The sequence below is a fragment of the Kryptolebias marmoratus genome, linkage group LG6, assembly GCF_001649575.2.
Source record: "Kryptolebias marmoratus isolate JLee-2015 linkage group LG6, ASM164957v2, whole genome shotgun sequence".
NCBI classification, from domain to species: Eukaryota; Metazoa; Chordata; class Actinopteri; order Cyprinodontiformes; family Rivulidae; genus Kryptolebias; species Kryptolebias marmoratus.
Window position 1 is genome coordinate 26,313,759 of NC_051435.1, and position 21,592 is coordinate 26,335,350.

The 21,592-nt window shown below is 41.1% G+C and overlaps 1 protein-coding gene across 12 annotated transcripts in view; it reads left to right on the plus strand.

The window, feature by feature from the left end:
* Positions 1-21,592, plus strand: part of caska (calcium/calmodulin-dependent serine protein kinase a) — a 253,773-nt gene that overhangs the window by 171,497 nt on the left and 60,684 nt on the right. For all 12 annotated transcript variants that reach the window (XM_017429054.3, XM_025008787.2, XM_017429055.3 and 9 more), the window contains 2 exons: positions 33-154; positions 12,363-12,440. In XM_017429054.3, the coding sequence (XP_017284543.1) occupies positions 33-154; positions 12,363-12,440 (200 nt within the window). The remainder of the gene's footprint in view (positions 1-32; positions 155-12,362; positions 12,441-21,592) is intronic.

Genomic DNA, 21,592 nt, shown 5'->3' on the forward strand with positions numbered 1-21,592 from the left:
CATACTCAGCAGAGAATGTGTGTGTTTTACAGGTGCTGTGTCTCAGGTGTTGGACAGTTTAGAGGAGATCCATGCTCTCACAGACTGCAGTGAAAAGGATCTCGATTTCCTCCACAGTGTTTTCCAGGATCAACATCTACACACTCTGCTTGATGTAAGCGTCACACACAGAAACAGTAACACTTCTACTAAATATTTCCTCAAGCTTTTTGACTGCAGATTTTCTACATTACAATGTCTTTTCATCCTCAGAGGCCTGAATTCACCAATTGATTGCACAGTCTTTGCAGGATCTAATCATTATTTTTCTCATCCGTCTAATTCTCAACACCATTGCAAAGAAACGTGTGTTTCAAACTGAGCTGTCACCCAAACAGCATCTGTCTGTGCTGTTTTCTTACATTTAAAAAGGATATGCATGCATTTAGAGGGAAAGCTTCCCATTTTATGGAACTGTCAGGGGCCTAATTCTCAAAAACCAGCACAGTTTGTAACATTATTTTAACATGAAATATTTACCATTTTTGAGAGCTGGTGGTAATTTCATCTCTGGAAAGGACTCAAAGAAAAAGAAGCAATATGGTGCATTCACAAAAAAAGGCAGGCAGGTCAAGAAAGGTATAATTTTCTCTTTCAATGTTTGTGTCAGACGTTGTTGAATCTACAAATAAAAGAAGTGTAAAATCCCATTATTAGCTTTTTACATCCAGACGTTAACAAACAAAACTCAAGGTAAATATCTCATGCTTTTCTATATATGCGCTGTATAAGTATGACTACATCTGTAGGTCTTTGCTGATACTAATAATTCATTTAAAAAAGATATTAACTTTTTGACATAATAATAATAATATGTCAGTAACACTGTGCATTCTAGAAATAATAGTGTTTTTAAAATTTGTGACATATTGCATATACACTTCAACTATAGTGAAAAAAGTATTGTTGATAATATTAATAAACTGTGTGGTATTTTGTCTATAGTAAAGTGTGCAGAGGTGTGAGATGAATGTGTTCAAATGTGCAAAGCAATATGGCAGGTTTGCAGTAGAAAGTTCACGTGAGGATGAAAACTGATCCCATGGCCTTCAGTGGGTGACAACACTGTACTACACCAGCAGGAACTGTAAGCACTTAGCTGTTTTGTAGTTAGTTATTTTGCTGCAAAATATGTCTTTAGCACGGTAAACTCACCCCGAGACACAGTTTGTTGTCACAACAATGTTCTTACAGCAAGGGAAATGATGCTTTAGGTTTCTGTCATCAAACCTTACTGACAGCAGGTTGATTCATTTCATTCAAATTCAGTTTGACTAAAGTAACATTTAGTCAAACTGTACTCATTTAGACTTGTATCTACATTCTGCAATAGTCATTCACCCATTGTGTTGTATTGTCAATCACTGTCAGTCTCATAGCGTTATGCATTGAAAATGAGCGTAAATTCATCTTAAAAGCATTGAACTGTTGAAAACATTTCAATCTAGTAATTTGATAAGCTGAAAAATAAGTCCAATATTATATTAAAATGTTTTTTAAAGTACTGTAGCAAATGGGCAGTTCAAGCTTGAGATTAAGTTTGCCATTTATCATATCTCAACAACTGAAGGATGAAAATCATTCCAACCCTTTATCATAATGTTTACACCGAATAAGGAGGAAACTGGATTTTACCTTTAAGGTTTTATTACAAAAATAAAACAAAATCAAGAAAATAGAATCAACAATAAACAAGTAAGATGAAACAACAAAAATAAGTCTAACTTAAGGAATATTTTGTGATACTTTGAATGAGAATTTATCAAGCTAAAACACAGAAACACTCAGTAATCCATCAGTAATCATTTCTTAAATTTCACCAGGTTTTATAATCAAATAAACATCTAATTTTAACAATTAATCATGTTTTCTCTTCACAAGCCTTAGGAACACATTTAAACTGATTAGAGGTCCACAAGTGTATATATGTGTCCCAAAACAATCAAGATTCACTCAGGTCAGAAAGAACTTCAGAGAGAACAGTTACTGAAAGACGATGGTAGGTGAGAGGTCATGGAAATAGGGTGATTCTTCATGCTACAGTGCTTTAAATTGTTCTTTTGCTCTTAATGTCTAAAAATGTATTAATAACTGAAGTTTTCTTCCTTCATACGAGACAGTAATAATAAAAAATTTATTAAACAACTGAAGGAATCTGGAGGCATTGTAGTGTAACAAAAGAAAAGATGTTTAACCTGAACACATGTGACCTCTGATCCCTCAGATTGTACTCCTTCTGCATTAATTATTCATCAATAACAAAATCAAATGGACTACTTTTGGAAACCTTTTTAAAAAACTACAATACAAAGTTATATTCTTAAATGTTACTTGGAACTTAGATGTGGGGGAAAACGGCTTTACTTTGTCCAGAGTTGAGCTATATCTGTTTTTCAGGTAATTTTATTTATTTATGGGGTGTGGGGGTGGGTGGGGAATGGGGGGGGGGGGTACAATGTGTGTCGTGTACTAAAGACAAAAAGGACCATCTAGACCAGGGGTGTCAAACTCCAGGCCTTGAGGGCCGCTGTCCTGGAGGTTTTAGGTTTTTCTGCTCCGACACACCTGATTCAAATGGTTTAATCACCTCCTCACCAAATCATCAAGTTCTCCAGGAGCATGGCAACACGTCATTCATTTAAACCAGGTGTTTTAAAGCAAGAACACGTCTAAAACATGCAGGAGAGTGGCCCTAGAGGAATGGAGCTTGACACCTGTGATCTAGTCCATCTAGACCAGAGGTCCCCAAGCCCCGGGCCGTGGACCAGTACGGGTCCCTGGGTTATTTGGTACTAGGCTGCAGAGAAGGAATAATTTATTTACAGTATTTCTGTTTTGTTTGTTTTTGTAGTCTGAACGGCATTTATTTTGAAAAACTGACCAGATTTGCTCCTCTACATCCGTTTATGACTCACTCTTGATGTATGTCAAAATGCTTATGTAGGTCACATGATACGTTACCGCTAAAAAACAAACGACTCTGGAAGATTTCTTTGCAAAGGGGAAAAGGTTTTGGGGGAGACAGAAGAAGAGCCTACCACTTCCAAGATAAAGAAAGTTGCATTTAACAGACTATACCAGGAGTCTTACTTAAAATATGGATTTATCGCAACAGATAAATGCACCAGATTGATGCACCAAGCCCACTCTGCATACTATGTGGCAATCAGCTTTCTAACGAGGCAATGAAGCCTTCAAAACTGCTTCGCCATTTGGAAACAAAGCACAATGCATTAAAAGACATACCTTTGGAATATTTTGAAAAAAAAAGTGTGAACAAGAAGGACAGATGCAATTGCTGAGGGCCACCACATCCACAAATGTAAGTGCACTAAGAGCATCATACTTGGTGGCTTACCGTATTGCTAAGGCTAAAAAACCATTTACTATTGGTGAAGAATTGATTTTGCCCTCTGCTAAAGACATTTGCCGTGAACTTTTGGGAGTGCCTCTTTCGGGTTGTGCTGTCATGCGGCGCATAGAGGAAATAGCAGAAGACATTGATGCACAACTGTTGGAAAGGATTAAGTTATCACCGCGGTATGCGCTCCAGGTTGATGAGTCTACAGGTATTGACAACAAGGCGATATTACTTGTTTATGTGTGCTATCTTTATCAGGAGGATATGCATGAGGATATGTTATGTGCACTATCATTGCCAACCAAAACCACAGCAGCAGAACTGTTCAAGTCGCTGGATGAATGTATGTCAGGAAAACTGAAATGGTCCTGTTGTGTCGGCATATGCACAGATGGAGCGGCAGCCATGACTGGTCGGCTATCTGGTTTAACTGATCGGATTAAAGACATTGCACCTGAATGTGAGTCTACGCATTGTGTCATTCACAAAGAAATGCTGGCGAGCAGAAAAATGCCACCAGAACTTAAGTGTATTGAATGATGTTGTTAAAGTTATTAACCGCATCAAAGCCCATGGCTTGAACCTACGCCTGTTTGAGCAGCTTTGTGAAGAAATGGATGCGAAGCACAGATGCATTCTCTTGTACACAGAAATAAGATGGTTATCCCGAGGGAGATCGCTGGCCAGAGTGTTTGAATTATGAGAGCCGCTGCATAGATTTCTCTCACCGCTGGCAGCACATTTCAGTGACCAAGAATGGGTCGCAAAATTGGCTTACCTGTGCGACATATTCAACCTGCTCAATGAACTCAATCTGTCACTTCAAGGAAAAATGGCAACCGTCTTCAATTTGGCAGATAAAGTAGCTGCATTTAAAGCCAAGCTGAATTTGTGGGGACGGCGCTTGAACAGAGGAATAGTTGACACGTTTCCAACATTGGCTGGGATTCTGGAAGAGACTCAGCCCCAGCCGTCATTTTCCCAGCTGGTGCAAGATCACCTGTCTTCACTTTTAAATGCGTTTGAGCGCTACTTTCCAACCACAAAAGACCCACGAACTGCCAAGGAATGGATTTGTGACCCATTTGTCAACAAACCAGGTGAATCTAGCATGACTGTGCGAGACGAAGATCAACTGCTGGTGATCGCAAATGACGGCGACTTTAAAAGAACATTCGAGACAACAACTCTGCCGGTGTTCTGGATTAAAGCCATGGCAGAATACCCTGAGATCGGCACAACAGCATTGAAAACTCTGTTGCCATTTCTGACATCCTATCTGTGTGAAGCGGGGTTTTCTGCAGTGACAGCAACCAAAACAGAATTACGAAGCAGACTGGACATAAGCAAGACACTTTGGATCTCACTGTCTCCCATTAGCCCTAGATGGGACTGTCTCATTACTGAGAAACAGGCACAGGGTTCCCACTGATTCAGTGTTATGGTGAGTTGTATTCTTTGTGCACTTTATATTTGTTGTGTATCTTATTTTAAAGGACATGTTTAAACATTGCCATATTGACCAGAGAACATTAGGGGGGAGGAGAGGGTGTTATTCATGTTGATAAAGCAATACCAGATCGCAGCTAACAAAGCTGCAAGGACACGTTGGTTTTGCGTTTATTATGTTTTAAAAATACCCCCGTTTTCATGCCAGTCATATCATTTTATTTTGTTATATTTATCTGCCACACCTTTAAAGGCCGGTCCATGAAAATACTGTCTGATAATGAATCGGTCCATGGAGCTAAAAAGGTTGGGGACCGCTGATCTATCCATCGTCTAGTCTGATTCAGTAGAAGTTCTAATAGTTTGTTGACTACTTTGTTGTTGGCAGCTGGTGACTGAGGCATTACCAGCAGTGCTGGTGACTCACTGATGGAGGAGTGTGAAGCTCCCTGACAACTGCTGAATTAACATTTATTGTCTGTTTCTGCTTCTCAGTTACATGTCTCAAAACTAGTTAGGCATTTCCACTTACACACAAATAAATGGTTTAATAAAATTCAATAGAAACCTAAGTCTGTCATTTCTGGATCTAATACAATCTTTATTGAATGATTGTTTTCAGTTTTTTTCAAATTAACTCTCTTAATATTAGAACTTATCAGCATTTTGGCAGAGTTTATGTACGTCTTTCTTTGTTTTAAATAATGTTAGTTATGTTTCTGGATGCTGCAGTGGACTGTGATAACTAATAGTTAGTTTCTGTGGTACTCCGTGTGTGTACTCACCACAGTGGGTGGACAGTTTGTCGTGTTGTGCTGACTGAAAGCTCAAAGGTCACACACAACCAACAGTGTTTTTGATTTTGGCTTTTGACCTTGGCTTGAGTGGAATTCCCTCAATTGTTGGCACTCCTCCCTCGATTTTATAAGGTTGTACTTTGCCACCTTGAATGAAGCCATACCTCATGACCATAGGTGAGGATTGATACATAGATGAATCAGTAAATATAGAGTGGTGCCCTACAAGTGCAATTAGTTAATTAATTACTAAATCATCTCTTTGATTAATCAATTACTGTATAAATTCATTTCCCCTACATCAGCTAGCTTAATTTATAGTGCACATGTACAGAAAACCTCTTTCTGCAGAATGTGCTTCATCAAGTGGCCTTGAGGCCCACGGTTCCCACATCTTTTTACCTTCAAACAAGTTTGAATATGCCTTTAGTTCAGGTGGTTGACAGCAACTCAAAATCTGATTCTGACCTAAAATCAGCCCAGGTTCTAATCTTAGTTCTATGTCTTGAATCTGCAAATAAATAATAGTAGTTTCCTACAGAAATGGTGTGAATAAACAATTACTTTCTTCTCTGATCTCATTTTGGTATTGATATTTGATCATAAACTACAAGGTTGTTGGTGAGGTTGTCCTTCTCTTTTGTGCTATTTTCATGAAGTAAATTAGTCCTACAAGGATGAAATTTGAGAATGTGACGGACCTTGAACAAGAGTCAGTTGAAGGGACATGTGTGTTGGATGCTGAATAGGTTAAAGTGAGTTGCAGCAGACAAGTGGATCCGCCAAGTTTCAGTGGAAGCTGCAGATATCTCCTTTTCAGCCTTCCTTTCCCACCCCTCCCCAACACTGAAAAAAGGAAAAAGAAGGGTTCAAAACAGAACGGATGAGAGGAGCTGAGTCTCGAAGGAAACAACGGTGTCTGTTGTTGGGCCTCTGTGCCACTCACAGGCGGCACAGAGCTCTCAACTCAGTTCAGCCTCCACTGTGCTAAGATCCTGCAGACACTGAGCAAATGGAGCATTAGAAAACTTGTTTGCACTCTGCTGGTGTTTGTCTATCAAACACTGAATTTTGGAGCCAAGTGTGTTTACGTCGGGGGTTTTTTCCACTGATGTATTCACAGGAACAGCATTTTGTCAAGAGATGCCTCAAGGTAATTTGAAGTCAGTGCAACACCTTCTGTGTGTTTTTGTTTTGTGACATGTATAATGAGGCACTTTAGTCAAATGTGTTTAGTTTTTTTTTTCCTTGTGTGGTAGTCTGTACAGTTCCTCAGGCTCGTCTGAGCTAATTGAGAAAGGGAAGTAGGTTACCCATGGGTAAATAATGTGTGAATTTACATGTCAGTGATCAGCAATGAAGATGTCTGGTTTTCATCTTAAAATGAGAGTTGTTTGTGGCTGTCAGCATACAGGTTCAGTCTAAAGGCTGTGATGTTTCTCTGTGCCAGTTTTAAACACTTTCATTCTGCATTTCTACACATAAACTGTTGGCTTTTACCAAATATGCTTTTTTACAGTATGTGTAGTTGTAGTCTGCAGAATAGTTTTACGTTTCTGTTTATTTTAATGTCATTTATAAAGTGATTTATAACTTTTTAAACCTTTTTTCAAGACTCTTAGAGATTTCTGTTACAGATAGTATATGTATTATATATTTTTTTTTTGCTTTCATTATTTTCTACAGCAATCTTTCAAAACATTATGACCACTTTCATTGGGAATATCCTCTGTTTGCTGACAGATTGGTCCTAAGGACCCCCTTCACACTGAATTACAACCCCGTCATACTCTTCACCACTTGCTCAACCTATTAAAATGCATTTTGATCACATAAACTTGGAAAAACATTTTTCATTGTGGAAAAAAATATGATGCTCCTCATCTTTTAGTTAAGTTCATTTGCTATTATCCACAAGTCTGAGATGTTCTTCTGCACCTTCAGCATGCTTTATATGCTTGCCCTGGTGTCCCTCTCTCTTGACCGCTTCAGAATGCAATTATGCACTAGAAGATCAAACCATGCCTGAGTGCTACTACTACCATGGGTCTCATGTCTGTGCCAGTTTGTTTCAATGACCTTGACACAATCATGGTCATAGCCTAGGCCAGGGGTCTCCAACCGAGGGCCGCCATCCTGCATGTTTTACTTGTTTCCCTGCTCCAACACACCTGATTCAGAGGTTAAACCACCTCTTCATGTTCTGCAGAAGCCTGTTAATGACACACTGATTCAAATCAGGTGTGTTGGAGCAGAGAAAGTCAAATTTTTAGTTTGTGCATCTTTCTTTTTTATGTTCAGAAAAGTAAAATCATCAATTCTGAGCCAATTATCTGCTGCAGGAGGATTGATGATTTTGTATTCTCAGCAGATCTCTGTCTTTCTCTGCCATTTTCCTTTTTTTTATGTCAGATTACAGAAATATCAGTGTCAGTTGTCAGTGGGCCCAAGGGAAAGCTGCTTTCTCCTCCAGACATTTTTAGAAAATAACAGAGCAGATATGAACTGTTGTTTGTTTGTTTTACTCAGAATTAACTTGTATAACAGCACACCTGAGCCTTGGGGAGTTCAAGAACTGTCAATTTGTGTACAAAACATGTCTACACCAGATTTAGTTGTTTTACGTTATAGAACTGGTTCAGTACTTTCTGGAGTGCGGGTGCTTTCTGGAAGCGTAATGGATGTGTGCCGACTTTCATATCTATTTGACTGCCGTGGACAGAAAGATGAAGTGTTTGTAGTCATCTTAAACACAGCTTTAGTCTCTACACTTACTGAAAATACTTCATATTTAACAAACAAAAGAAAAGAAATTCTAACTAACTACTGTAGTTTAATTTAAAAAAATTGTCCAATCTGGATGGCAATCTGGATCACCACCAACATTTAATCAGTTGTCTTGTGATAACTCCGTTTCCTGAAAATTTTAACTAAATCTGTTCATTAGTTTTTAAGTAATCTTGAGAAATAGATAAACAAACAAAACAACCAACACTGCCAAAAATGTAACCTTTTTGGAAGAGGTAATAAATGGAATAAAATGTTACTAAATAAACTTTAAATTTGTGTGAAAGGTTGTATAGAATCTGTCCAATAAGTTTAGGTGGATCTTTTTGATAACCAGCTTGTTCCTGATGATGATGATGATGATGATGATGATGATGATGATGATGATGGACATTAGTTGTATAACTTTGCTGCTGTTGTTGTTCAAGGCAAACAGAAGAGTCTTGAGTCTCATTGAACTGTATGGTACAATCGTTAGTTTGTCTTTCCGTGTGGGTTTCTGCCTCTGATTGTTCTTCTGTGCACTCTGTGTCAAACACTGCTCTGCTGCAGGTCAATAAAAATTACAAGCTGTTTGGTAAACATCACTTGCTTGGTTTTAAATGATGACTGCAGCAGTCGTATGTCTTTTGTTCAAAAAGCTGCACTCTGGTCCTGTCACAGCTGCCTTCATTGAGACTTTGTTTGATTGTATTTCAGGCCTGTTTTGTCTTCAGGTGCTCAGATTTGCCCACTTTGATCTGTGGCCTGGAACTGTTTATCAGCGACTGTGTCCTCAGTCAGAGAGATGAGAACACAGCATAGTGTCTTTCTGTCAACACTTAAGCCCTGTCTCCACTACTCTAGATAGGCTTTTTTTTAATGAGTATTTATTTTCCCCATTTATATATTTTATTTCCAGCCACACATTTTTGAAAAAGTTCTGAAATACCCATGGTGTTTAGTTCGGTCACACTTTGGATGAGTTCTGAGTATCTAGAGGCGTGTCTAGAATGTATATGGTCCTGTCTAAACTACTTGGGATAGTTTTGTTCTCCATTTATGAAAGTATCTGCATTGTCCACACTTTCTAACAAAAACCCTAAAATACCTATGCTAAATGAGAACATCCGCAAGAATGATGTATAGAGAAAGAACATTCTTAGCTAGATTCTACCAAACAGTTGTAGTCCTTTTGTATCTGATTGTTTGTTTTTGAGACTGCTTAAAATTTCATTATTAACCTTTTCAACACATAATCAAAATTTAATGACGTTAGGAGCAAGATAAACCAGGGCAGACAAAAAGATAAATAAAAACAGTTCCACTGTGGTTTTGTTGTTTAGGCACATAGTGATAGTGGGCATCAATGAAATAGGCTGCTATTTCATTGTTTCTCAAAAGCTCCTCATAACGAGTCCTCATGGATTCACTTGAGATTTTAAAACAGAGTTTTTATAAATCTTCAATTTAGATGTTGTTTTAAAAATATCTGGGATTTGTTTTTCTTGCTGTTTGTTCATTGTTTGTTTTGCTTGTTTTCACTAAAAACTGTGTGTGAGCAGACAGAAAATGCTAAAATAGTGTTACAAATAACCCGATGAGTGTAACTGAGGCCTCAAACATGAAGGAAGGAGAGACAAAATAAATAAGAGAAAGTGGAACTTTACTGGCAGTCTTTCCTAGAAATTTCAGTCACACTCAAGGCTGTGGGAAGTGGGGGTGCTGAGGATGCTACACTTAGTTTATTAAAGAAAACGAATAAAAACAAGTTTCATCAGTGCTTTCTGTGTTTAAACGCCAATATGTTGATGTTATTGAATTCTGTAAATCTGATATACAAACCACCACAAACATGCTCTCAGCACCCTCCACCTGAAACATGTTCCCAGGGCTATGGTCACACTTCTTCAAAAATAATTAGAAACTAAGGTTAAACCAAGGACCAAGGACCATCTTCAGCTTGTATGTGGATGAAATGTCAGATGTGACATTTGTGTCATTCTATTGGTGGTTTGGTACAAGGTTCATTCTGGGTGTCCTTTGACAATCCAAACCTTTTTATCTCGAAATATTTTGTGGTCGCTGAGTCAGCTTTTTGTGTCTACATCAAAATCAGTAAAATCAAACCGAATTTCTTTCTGAAGCACGCATGCAAGAAAGCACACATACTGTTATCATATTGATTTAACTGCAGTAGACACAGACAAAATGTAAAAATATTATGACAAAAAATATATTATTATGCTATATAAATAAATGTGACTTGACTTGACAAGGGGAATAATTTACTAAACAGGAACTGTTAACTGTCTGAACTGTTAGACACATTAATATTTGACTTATTTAGTTTATTTAAATGCTGAGAAATTCCTGCTTTTGTTGACACCAAACACTAAAATATTTTTAGATTTTTAAATTGTATTTATTTCTTTATTTATTTGTGTCCTGTCATGGCATTTCAGGCATATCATATTGAGAAAATGGCTGCGTACATGTGCCAGAACAGATTTAAGAAAGACTGACTGTGTTTAAAAAAAAAAAAAAAAATTAAGCTGTTTCTGACACTTTAGGCCTAAATTGGTTCAATAAAGTTTCTATTGCTAAGATGTATTTAAAAAATAATAATAATTAATTGTTTTTCTTTTTTTGGAGATCTGGTCAGCTGGTTTTTCAATGCAATAGGTCAAATTTTCTCGACGAGAAGACTGGACAAAGGATAGCCCTCCTGTCCCGACGGGGCATATCCATCTGGATACACCTTGGATTCCTAGGGGAAGTGGAAGATTTTTGTTTGTTTGTTTCTTTCTTTCTTTTTTTGGAATGTCAGTCGAGGATGTTGAAAACATGTACGTAATTGGATTTTCGAAAACATGATTTCTGCATTTTGGACTTGGTGGTTTCCTGGAAGACACAGGCAGCTGTCCGGGCCATGTCAAGGCTGCCTGCTCTGTGTGAAGGAATGTGCCGAGCAGTCAACACTCAGACTCAGTTGCTTTACGAACATAGGCGCATACTGGACGCGACTCTTGTGAGTCGCGGGCCATCTGTGGACCTTAGAACTCGCTGGCTGGATGGAATCAACCTTGGAGAAGTTACAGACTCGGCCCAGTGGAAGTGACCACTTTAATTTGGCTGTTTAGATTCGCCATTGAGATGTACCAGTGAGACTCTTAAGGCTAACTTGAAATGACGGTGTTGGCTTGACCTAAACAACTTTGATATCTGAATCTGGCTCCACTGAGTCGGCCTTGGAAGGCTGGCTATCTCAAAATTCTCCTGGACCTTATGTAAATTTGATGCTCTCCACCCATCAGTTCTCCTACCCCAGGATAACTGCAGATCTGTGCCGGCTTCCCTCCCAAGGCCGGCTAATAAAACTTTACATCACTATCCGGATGAGAGAGGCATCTGGAACAGTATCTGTGGGCGTTCCTCATCTTAATCTCAATGTCTTCGTTGGCACCCTTTCTCTTATTTTTTTTTCTGACACCTTTAGTTAGCCTTTTATTGAAATATGTTAACCCTTAGTTGGGCTTTGGTACTCTTAATTAGCCTTCTGGTACCTTTAGTTTAGTCTATCTTAGCTTTGTTTCTGAACTGTTTAGCTTAGGTTTTTAAATCCTAGTTTAGCTTATGCTAGCTTATTATCTTTAGTATGACTTAGTTTGACTGGTCTTAGATAAGTTTAGTTTAGCTTTTTATATTGATGTGTTTTTATGATGACTTTGTATTTTTGTGTTTTCATGTTGTAAAACACTTTGAACTGCTTTGTTGCTGAAAAGTGCTATGTAAATAAATTTGACTTTGACTCTGTACACTTTATTTCTGTAATAGTCAATTTAATTTGAAGTTTTCCTATAATCCATAGGCAAAAAAAAATGTAATCACAGAGAAGTGGGTCTCACTATTACACTGATCCACTGACAGATCTCTATCTTTCATTTCAGCTCTATGATAAGATCAACACCAAGTCCACCCCACAGATCCGAAACCCTCCCAGTGATGCTGTGCAGAGAGCCAAAGAGGTGACTGAGCACACACACACACACATGCGCACAAACTTTTCCCATTTGTCCTGGTTTCGTTCTCACTAATGTGATGTTCTCACTGCAGATCCTAAACCAGTGTATGTGTTTGACCCTCTTGGTTACAGCAACTGCTGCCTATTACACACACACACACACACACACACACCAGCAGTGTGTCTGTGGGCTAATAGTTGGCGTTTCTACACAGAGATCCACTGTAGTCTCCAAGGTCCGCTATGAGCTACAATGAACTCTCTGCAAACACAACACAGTCAGTGTGAGAGTGTGAAGGTGTGTGTCTATTCAGCTTAACCAGGAGGAGAATGAAGAGGAGGGTGGGAATCACTGCTATGTATTGTGACTGTTTATATGTGTGTGTATGTATATATATATATATATATATATATATAGTTGTGCATGAGAGGAACTGCACAAAAGGTTGCTGTGTTTGTTGTTGTGAGTTCTGCTGACAAAGCAAGAGTCTGAACAGAGTCTGAACAGTGATGGGAGAGGGCAAGGGTGGATGCCGTAAGTCCCAAAGCTATTGAGACAGAGGAAGCCATTTAAAAGAAGCTGAACTCTGTTTTATGTGGCTTTGGTTCATGTCAGAGACTCCCAACTAATTAATACAGGTCTTTTTACAAGATCTTCATGTCCGATCATAGCATTTTCCTGCTTAAATCAGCTAAGATCAAGTGTGTAGAGCCATAACAGCTGCTAATGCTTAAAAGGAGCAAAATCGCAACTTTAGGTCTGTCATTATATAAATATATTTATATCAGTTTTTTTCTCAGTCTAGCCATAACACGTACCAAAGCTAGAGACTCAGTATATATTTGATCCATTTAAGAGGACAAAGTATGTCTAGTTTAAAGTGTTCAAGTGTGATGCATATTTGAATTAATTTTGTCAATGTATCACCCAGTTAGCTTTTACACTGCTATACTGATGAACAGAGGCTAAAACACAGAAGACCAGATTCATGTACTGGAGCTGAAGGACAGCAATTAATGACACAGAGACTAGAGCTTTTTTTTTCCTGACGGTACCATGTTTTAAATTTTAAGAAAAAATGACTGAAATGTGTAAAATAAATACACAACAAAAATAACCTAAATACCACAAATTGTGTACAAATTATTTCATCAGTTATTGTTAAGTGCACTTAGTAGTTATCGCCATACGGCAATCAAAAACAACACAAGCCCTGATCAGAGAAAAGTCCATCAACGACTTTGCCAAATGAATGGAATGGTCTCAGTGAATAGTTCTGCTGCAGGAAGAAATCCACATGAAATCTCTATGCAGTGTGCGTGTAGGCCCAGCTTTGCTTTCTGGCTTTACTGTATAAACTGGAAGACTGTTCCCATTTGTCACAAAGTTTGTGTTTACCCCGGATACACACGTTTTGCACCAATACTCTATCTCCAACTTCCAGTTTCAACGGCATGACAGGCCGGTCAAAATGGACATTGTTCCTTTTTGCATTTTTGGCAGCATTTCTTGAGGCAATATAACTTTCCTCCAACCTTGCCTTCAGATTTTGAATGAACTGGGAGTGTGGTTGTTGCTTCTCTTCATGGTAACCCAAAGACTAAATCAACAGGCAGACACGGGGATCTCCTAAACATCAGTTTGTAAGGCGTAAATCCTGTAACTTAGTTTCTCGTGCATTTATAGGCTTGAACCAACGATTTCATGTACTCCTTCTGGTTTGACTTCTGTTTGTGTCCAAAGTTCCAGGCATATTCAGTAACGTCCAGTTAAATTGCTTGACAGGATTTCCCCTAGGATGATAAGGGGTTGTTCGACACTTTTGGATTTTGGCCACAGTACACAATTTGCGGATCAGTTTAGACTCAAAATCTGGGCCTTGGTCAGTATGTATTCATTCAGGGATTCCATAATAAACTATGAAATGGTCCCAGAGACACCTTACTACAGTTTGTGCCTTCTGATTGGATGTTGGAATGGCAACAGCGAACTTAGTAAAAAGGTCAGTCAAAACCAGAATATCCTTGGTACTACTAGTGTTGGGCTCTAGACTGAGAAAATCCATGCAAAGAAGTTAAAAAGGATGGGATGTTTGGATGCTGACTAAAGGAGCAGCTTTCTCAGGCAATGCCTTGCGACGTACATGACTACACATCAGCAGCCATTCTGGGCCAGTTAAACTGGGTCAGAGCCACATTTAAAATCCGCTTGATTCCTATATGACCGCAATCAACATGCAGGCTCTGGAGAACCATGGTTCTTCTGGTAGGACAAGTTGGTAGAAAAGTTGATAATTGTCACAGCGTCTCCGATAAAGAACACCATGTGCAATTTCCAAGTTGGTAAGTTCCCTCAGAAGAAGTGGAAGCTCAGGCACCTTGTCTCTGGTGGTCGGCGAAACCTTCTCCCCCGACTCCAGCTGGTAAATGACTTCCAGCTCGTTGCTTAATTTGAAGTTCAAGATGAGACAACACAGGGATGATGGGCAGTCCCTGAAGGTCATTGGTCAAGCTGCCAGGTGCAGCAGCTGCCATAATGGAGAGGGACTTGACGAGAGATGTTACAGCCTGAGTTCGAAAAAGACAGGTCTGGCAGATTGCGTCAACATCAACTGGGATTTCAGTGTCATTGGTACCAGACAGATCTTGCTGAGGAAACTGGCTGAGGAGCTCATGATCTTTTGGTATCAACTCAACAGGTGCAGTTTCATGAGGACAACGTGATAGATCATCAGCATCCAAGTTATGTCTCCCAGCTCTGTACTGCAACTTAAATGAGAAAGTTGACAGGGCTGCCAACCAACGATGACTGGTGGCATCCAGTTTATCCAGCGAAAGTCAAGATGTAATTGAGAGGATTACTGTCTGTGATTACAGTGAAGTTGGTCCCATACAGATAATCCTGAAATTTCTCTGTCACACTCCATTTAAGTGCCAAAAACTCTAGTTTGTGCACTGGGTAGCGGCTCTCACTCTGAGCCAATCCACGGCTGGCAAATGCGATGGCCCTTAATTTCTTCTCTTGTTCTTGGTAAAGCGCAGCTCCGAGCCTAGTGGTGCTGGCATCTGTGTGTAATATGTACGGTAGAGTTGGGTCAGGAAAACCTAGGCTGAGAGTTCTGGTGAGTTTATCAATAAGAGGCCACCTTACTCTCTGCTGACCATCTGATGCCAAAGGTTTGTTTTGGTCCATCCATCGGTTGTCTGAACCTCAGGACCTGGGTCGGTGTGGTGTGGCATACCCTCATGTTAGGTCATTGAGAGGCTTAACAATGACGGCATACCCTTTTATGAACCACCGGTAGTAACCTGTGAAACCTAGAATTGATTGCAGGGTCTTCTTATTAGTTGGAATTGGCCAGGATTTCAGTGCAGTGACTTCCTTCTGGATCCGTGTCAACTTCCCTTTCAGACACCACATGCCCCAGGTAACAAACAGAGGTTTGAAAGAATTTACACTTGTCTCGAGAGACTTTCAATCCATACTCTTTTAGTCTGTTAAGGACTCCCAGGAAGCGGCTTTTATGTGTTGGAGAAGATGATCAAATCGTCTATGAAGACAAGGACTTCTCTAAGATGGAGACTTCCCATACACTTTTCTATTAAATGCTGGAAGGTTGATGGCACGTTAGTCAGCCCCTGAGGCATCCTGTTAAACTCCCAGAAGCCAAGTGGAGTAACAAAGGCAGTTTTGGCCTTATCTTCTTCGTGCATTTCAATCTGATAGTATCCTGATTTAAGGTCAAGCATGGAAAACTCCATTTTGTCTTTTATTGTTTCCAAATTAAGTTTTTGATAATCAATGCAGAGTCTGATGTTGCTGTTCTTCTTGACAACCACAATTGGGGATGAAAATGGAGACGCTGACTCCCTGATAACCCCAGAGTCTATAAGTTCCTGCAGATGCTTCTGGACAGCTTCTGTATCTTGTGGGTGTATTTATCTAGCTCGATGTTTAAAGGGTGTGTTATCGTGAAGATTGATGTGATGTGTTACATGGCTTGTACAACCAAAATTCAAATCATGGTGGGAGAATACTTCTGGCATTGCATTCAGTTTCGCACTGATCTGTTCCTTCCATTCTGGAGGTAATGGTGACTCTCCAAAATTGATGTGTCAACTGAAGGGTCTGCAGCACAGCTCTGTAACCATAAGAACTAGGCTGAAAGGCAGGGAAATTATTACTACGAAACTGATCATAGAGAACTTCAATTGTATTCATTCCAATTAAAAGAGAAGTTGGGAATCCGGGTCTAACATCTGGAACAACAAGTGCAAGTGTTTGAACTGTAAAATCACTTCCCAGGAATTCTGGTGGAAAGGTAAAGATTATCTCAACATATCCAACAAATGGGACGCTCTTTCCTGCAGCACCTTCAATATGGAGGTGTTCACTGAGTGAATAAATGAACTGGCTGGTCAGAGAGATGTTTATTATAAAATGACACTGGGATTGTGGTCTCGTATCCAGGAGAAACAAACACGTTTGTCTCACAATGTTAACTTTGGATGTACATCGCAAACCAACCAACCCCTTCGGTAATCTTCTCTGTAACTTTAACTGTAACTTTGCACACTGGACAGGCTTCTTCTTGTGTGTGGGATAAGATTGGTTCAATACAGTTCCCGTTTGTCCCTCACTCAGAACTGAAACTAGTTTAAGTGCCCAGACAGGTTTTGCTTTTGCCACTTCTGTAATCTAATGTTAAGTTGTTTTCGCTTTGCACTGCTGCAAGATTGAGGTCATTTTCACACTGTGGCTTAAAATGGCCTTCCGCAACAAAAACAAAACCCAGCTTTTTGGGAAGTGGATGTAGCAAGTGCACTAGTTCTTTGGGTTTCACAAGTCTTCTGAGAAAAGTGGGGTGATCTACACAGCCTGGCCAAACAAATGTTGCCACTTGGATTTAACAAAACAAACAGGTATGAGCCTCCTATTGGATAATTACTGCATGGGCAATTATGTTTCAGCTGGCAACAAGTTATTTAACCCCAACTGGTGCAATGAGTTGCTTCTCATTTCTTAAACAACCATGTTTAAAGACACATCCTGTGGTCGTGAAAAAGATGCCTGTTTGAGAAGGGTCAAATAATTGGCATGCCTCAAGCAGAGAAAACAGCTAAGAAGATTGATGAAACTACCAAAATTGGATTAAGAACTGTCCAACGCATTATTAAAAACTGGAAGGATAGTGGAGTCCCATCGTCTGTGAGGAAGAAATGTGGCTGCAAAAAAATCCAGAATGATCGTGATTGGTGATTACTTAAACGTTTGGTGAAATCAAATCAAAGAAAAACAACAGTAGAACTCCGTGCTACATTTAATAGTGAAAGTAAGAGCATTTCCACACGTACAATGCAAAGAGAACTCAAGGGATTGGGACTGAACAGCTGTGTAGTCTTAAGAAGTTTGCTGCGGAGCATAAAGATTGGACTCTGGAGCAATGGAAGAATGTCATGTGCTCTGATGGGTCCAGATTTACCCTGTTCCAGAGTGATGGGTGCATCAGGGTAAGAAGAGAGGCAGGTGAAGTGTTGCACTCATCATGCCTAGTGCCTACTGTACAAGCCTGTGGGGGCAGTGCTATGATCTGGGGTTGCTGCAGTTTGTCAGGTCTAGGTTCAGCAACAGTATGAGCTCAAAGAATGAGGTCAGCTGACTACCTGAATATACTGAATGAGCAGGTTATTCCATCAATGGATGTTTTTCTTCCCTGATGGTACGGGCATATTCCAAGATGACAATGCCAGGATTCATCAGGCTCAAATTGTGAAAGAGTTGTTCAGGGAGCATGAGACATCATTTTCACACATGGATTGGCCACCACAGAGTCCAGACCTTAATCCCATTGAGAATCTTTGGGATGTGCTGGAGAAGGCTTTGTGCAGCAGTCACACTCTGCCATCATCAATGCAAGATCTTGGAAAAAAATGAATGCAACACTGGATGGAAATAAATCTTGTGACACTGCAGAAGCTTATCAAAACAATGCCACAGCGAATGCGTGCCATATTCAAAGCTAGAGGTGGTCCAACGAAATATTAGAATGTAACCTTTTTTTTTGGTGGCAACTTATTATTGATAATGTGTGCACGGGTGTGAGCAGTATTAAAGCGTGTCTTCTCTGTGCTCTGGGGGTTTGGAAATTGAAACAATAAATAGTCATCACTGACTGTATTGCCGTCAGCTAAGCTAGCAACGTGCCTTAACTCTTCTGCAGCTGTCTGAGACATCTCTGCTAGACTTCACTTCCTCTCAAATGAGGCGTTCTCCTGAAACAGCCGAGAGCGCAGGCATGAACAAGGGATCTGCACATGGATCCTGCTCCTTCCTGCTTATTGACCAGTAGGAGAGGAGCTGGACCAAGAAGATAGCCTCGTCATTTGCATACTAAGGCAGAAATTTACACGGTAATTAAAGAGGAGGAGGAAATGTATAAGGAAAAAGCAAAAGCAAAATATAAACATAACTTGATGAAATGCATGTGTAAGGAAAAGGCAAAAGCAAAATATATATATTTGTGCTTTGATTTTTGATTATGTCGCTTTCGGTCCTCCATACCCTACAACATCCAGAGCCTTAAGGAACTCCAGGCGAATCTCATCCACCCCCGGAGCTTTCCCACCGAGGAGCTTTTTAACCACCTCGGTGACCTCAGCACTGGAGATTGGCGAGCCTGACCCAAAGCTCCCAGGCTCCGCGTCCTCAATAGAAGACGTGCTGGTGGGATTGAGGAGGCCTTCGAAGTATTCCGCCCACCGACCCAAGACATCCCGAGTTGAGGTCAGCAGCACACAATCCCCACTATAAACAGTGTTGGTGCTGCACCGCTTTCCCCTCCTGAGACGCCGTATGGTGGACCAGAATCGCCTTGAAGCCGTGCTGAAGTCTTTCTCCGTGGCCTCTCCGAACTCCTCCCATGCACATGTTTTTGCCTCAACAACCACCCGAGCTGCATGCCACTGGCAGTACCCGTCAGCTGCTTCTGGAGTCCCACAGGCCAAGAAGGCCCGATAAGACTCCTTCTTCAGCCTGACAGCATCCTTCACCGCCGGTGTCCACCAGCGGGTTTGAGGGTTGCCACCGTGATAGGCAGCAACTACCTTGAGGCCACAGCTCCGATAAACCACCTCAAGAATCGAGTCATGAAACATGGCCCACTCGGAGTCAATGTCCCCCACCTCCCCCAGAACATGTTCGAAGTTCTCCTGGAGGTGGGAGTTCAAGCTCCGCCTAACAGGAGACTCTGCCAGACGTTCCCAACAGACCCTCACAAAACGTTTGGGCCTGCCAGGTCTGACCGGCATCCTCCCCCACCAACGGAGCCAACTCACCACCAGGTAGTGGTCAGTTGACAGCTCCGCCCCTCTCTTCACCCGAGTGTCCAAGACATGCGGCCGCAGATCAGATGAAACGACAACAAAGTCGATCATTGAACTGTGACCTAGAGTGTCCTGGTGCCAAGAGCACATATGGACACCCTTATGCTTGAACATGGTGTTCGTTATGGACAATCCATGACGAGCACAGAAGTCCAACAANAGAACACCGCTCGGGTTCAGATCAGGGGGGCCGTTCCTCCCAACCACACCCCTCCAGGTCTCACTGTCATTGCCCACGTGAGCGTTGAAGTCCCCCAGCAGAACAAGAGAGTCCCCAGGAGGGGCACTCTCCAGTAACCCCTCCAGGGACTCCAAAAAGGGTGGGTAATCTGAACTACTGTTGAGCGCATAAATGCAAACAACAGTCAGGACCCGTCCCCCCACACGTAGGCAGAGGGAGGCTACCCTCTCGTTCACCTGGGTAAACTCCAAAGTACAGGCACCAAGATGGGGGGCAACAAGTATGCCCACTCCTGCTCGGTGTCTCTCACCGGGGACAACTCCAGAGTGAAAAAGTCCAACCCCTCTCAAGGAGACTGGTTCCAGAGCCAGAGCCATGCGTCGAGGTGAGCCCGACTATTTCTAGCCGGAACCTCTCAACCTCACACACCAGCTCAGGCTCCTTCCCCACCAGAGAGGTGACATTCCATGTCCCGAGAGCCAGCTTCTGTTGTCGAGGATCAGACCGCCAAGGTCCCCGCCTTCGGCCACTACCCATCCCACATTGCACCCGACCCCTTTGGCCCTTCCCATAGGTGGTGAGCCCATGGGAAGGCATTCAACCCCGCATTTATGATTTAATTTACTGGAGTGCAATTATGAAATGAAGATAGGCAAATTTAAATCAGCTTTTTAATCAATTTCATTTATCATCTGCATGGTTTTCAAACGTGGACATTCATGGCTTTAGCCTCTGATGTTTTCTGTCATACGAGAGCTGAAAAGCAGGTGTCTAAATACAGCTCCAGTGCTCTGGAGTTATAGACACTACATTGAGATGAGTTTGACATGCCTGCAACAACTCTGTCACTATTTTCAGAGAATTTGTTGTGCAGGTCTTTTGTTTTGTTAACATTTTAAAAATCCAAGCAACAAAACTGTGAGCCTCTGTGACTGAGAAAGGAAGGAAACTTATGGATCCCTGCAGACATTTTGTAGTCTACTTCACGAATGCTGTTTGTCAATTAGTCGCCAACAACTGCAGCCCAGTGAGATGTTATCATTACTACTTGCAAAATGGTTGTTCTTACTATTTTTCACATCCTTGACCTGCTCCTTGTTTCATCACCTGCTCCCTCACCCTACTCTCTTAGATTGTGCCAGAATGCAGCTACTAGAATAACACAACCCACCTGTAACCAGGGGGTTGCCGGTTCAAACCTCTGCTCTGTCCTTCTCTGCCATTGTGTCCTTGGGCAAGACACTTCACCTGCCTTGCCTACTTGTGGTGGACAGAGGGCCCAGTGGCACCAATGTAATGGCAGCCTCACTGTCAGTCTGCCCCAGGGTAGCTGTGGCTTGTGACAGTGTAGCTTACCACCATCAGTGGTATGGGTGAATGGGTGGATGACTGATTGTAGCGTAAAGCACTTCGGAGTCGATGGATTTGATAAAGCGCTATACAAGTCCAAGCCATTCAGAAGATCATGGCAGTATACTGTTATGAGTATAATTAGGGTTCCAAGCCCGCGGAAGCAAGCGGGCGGCCAATGCAAGGCATGGCCGTTCGCCTGCTCCCAGCGGAGCAGGGAACCCTATTGTTTTTGTAAGAAT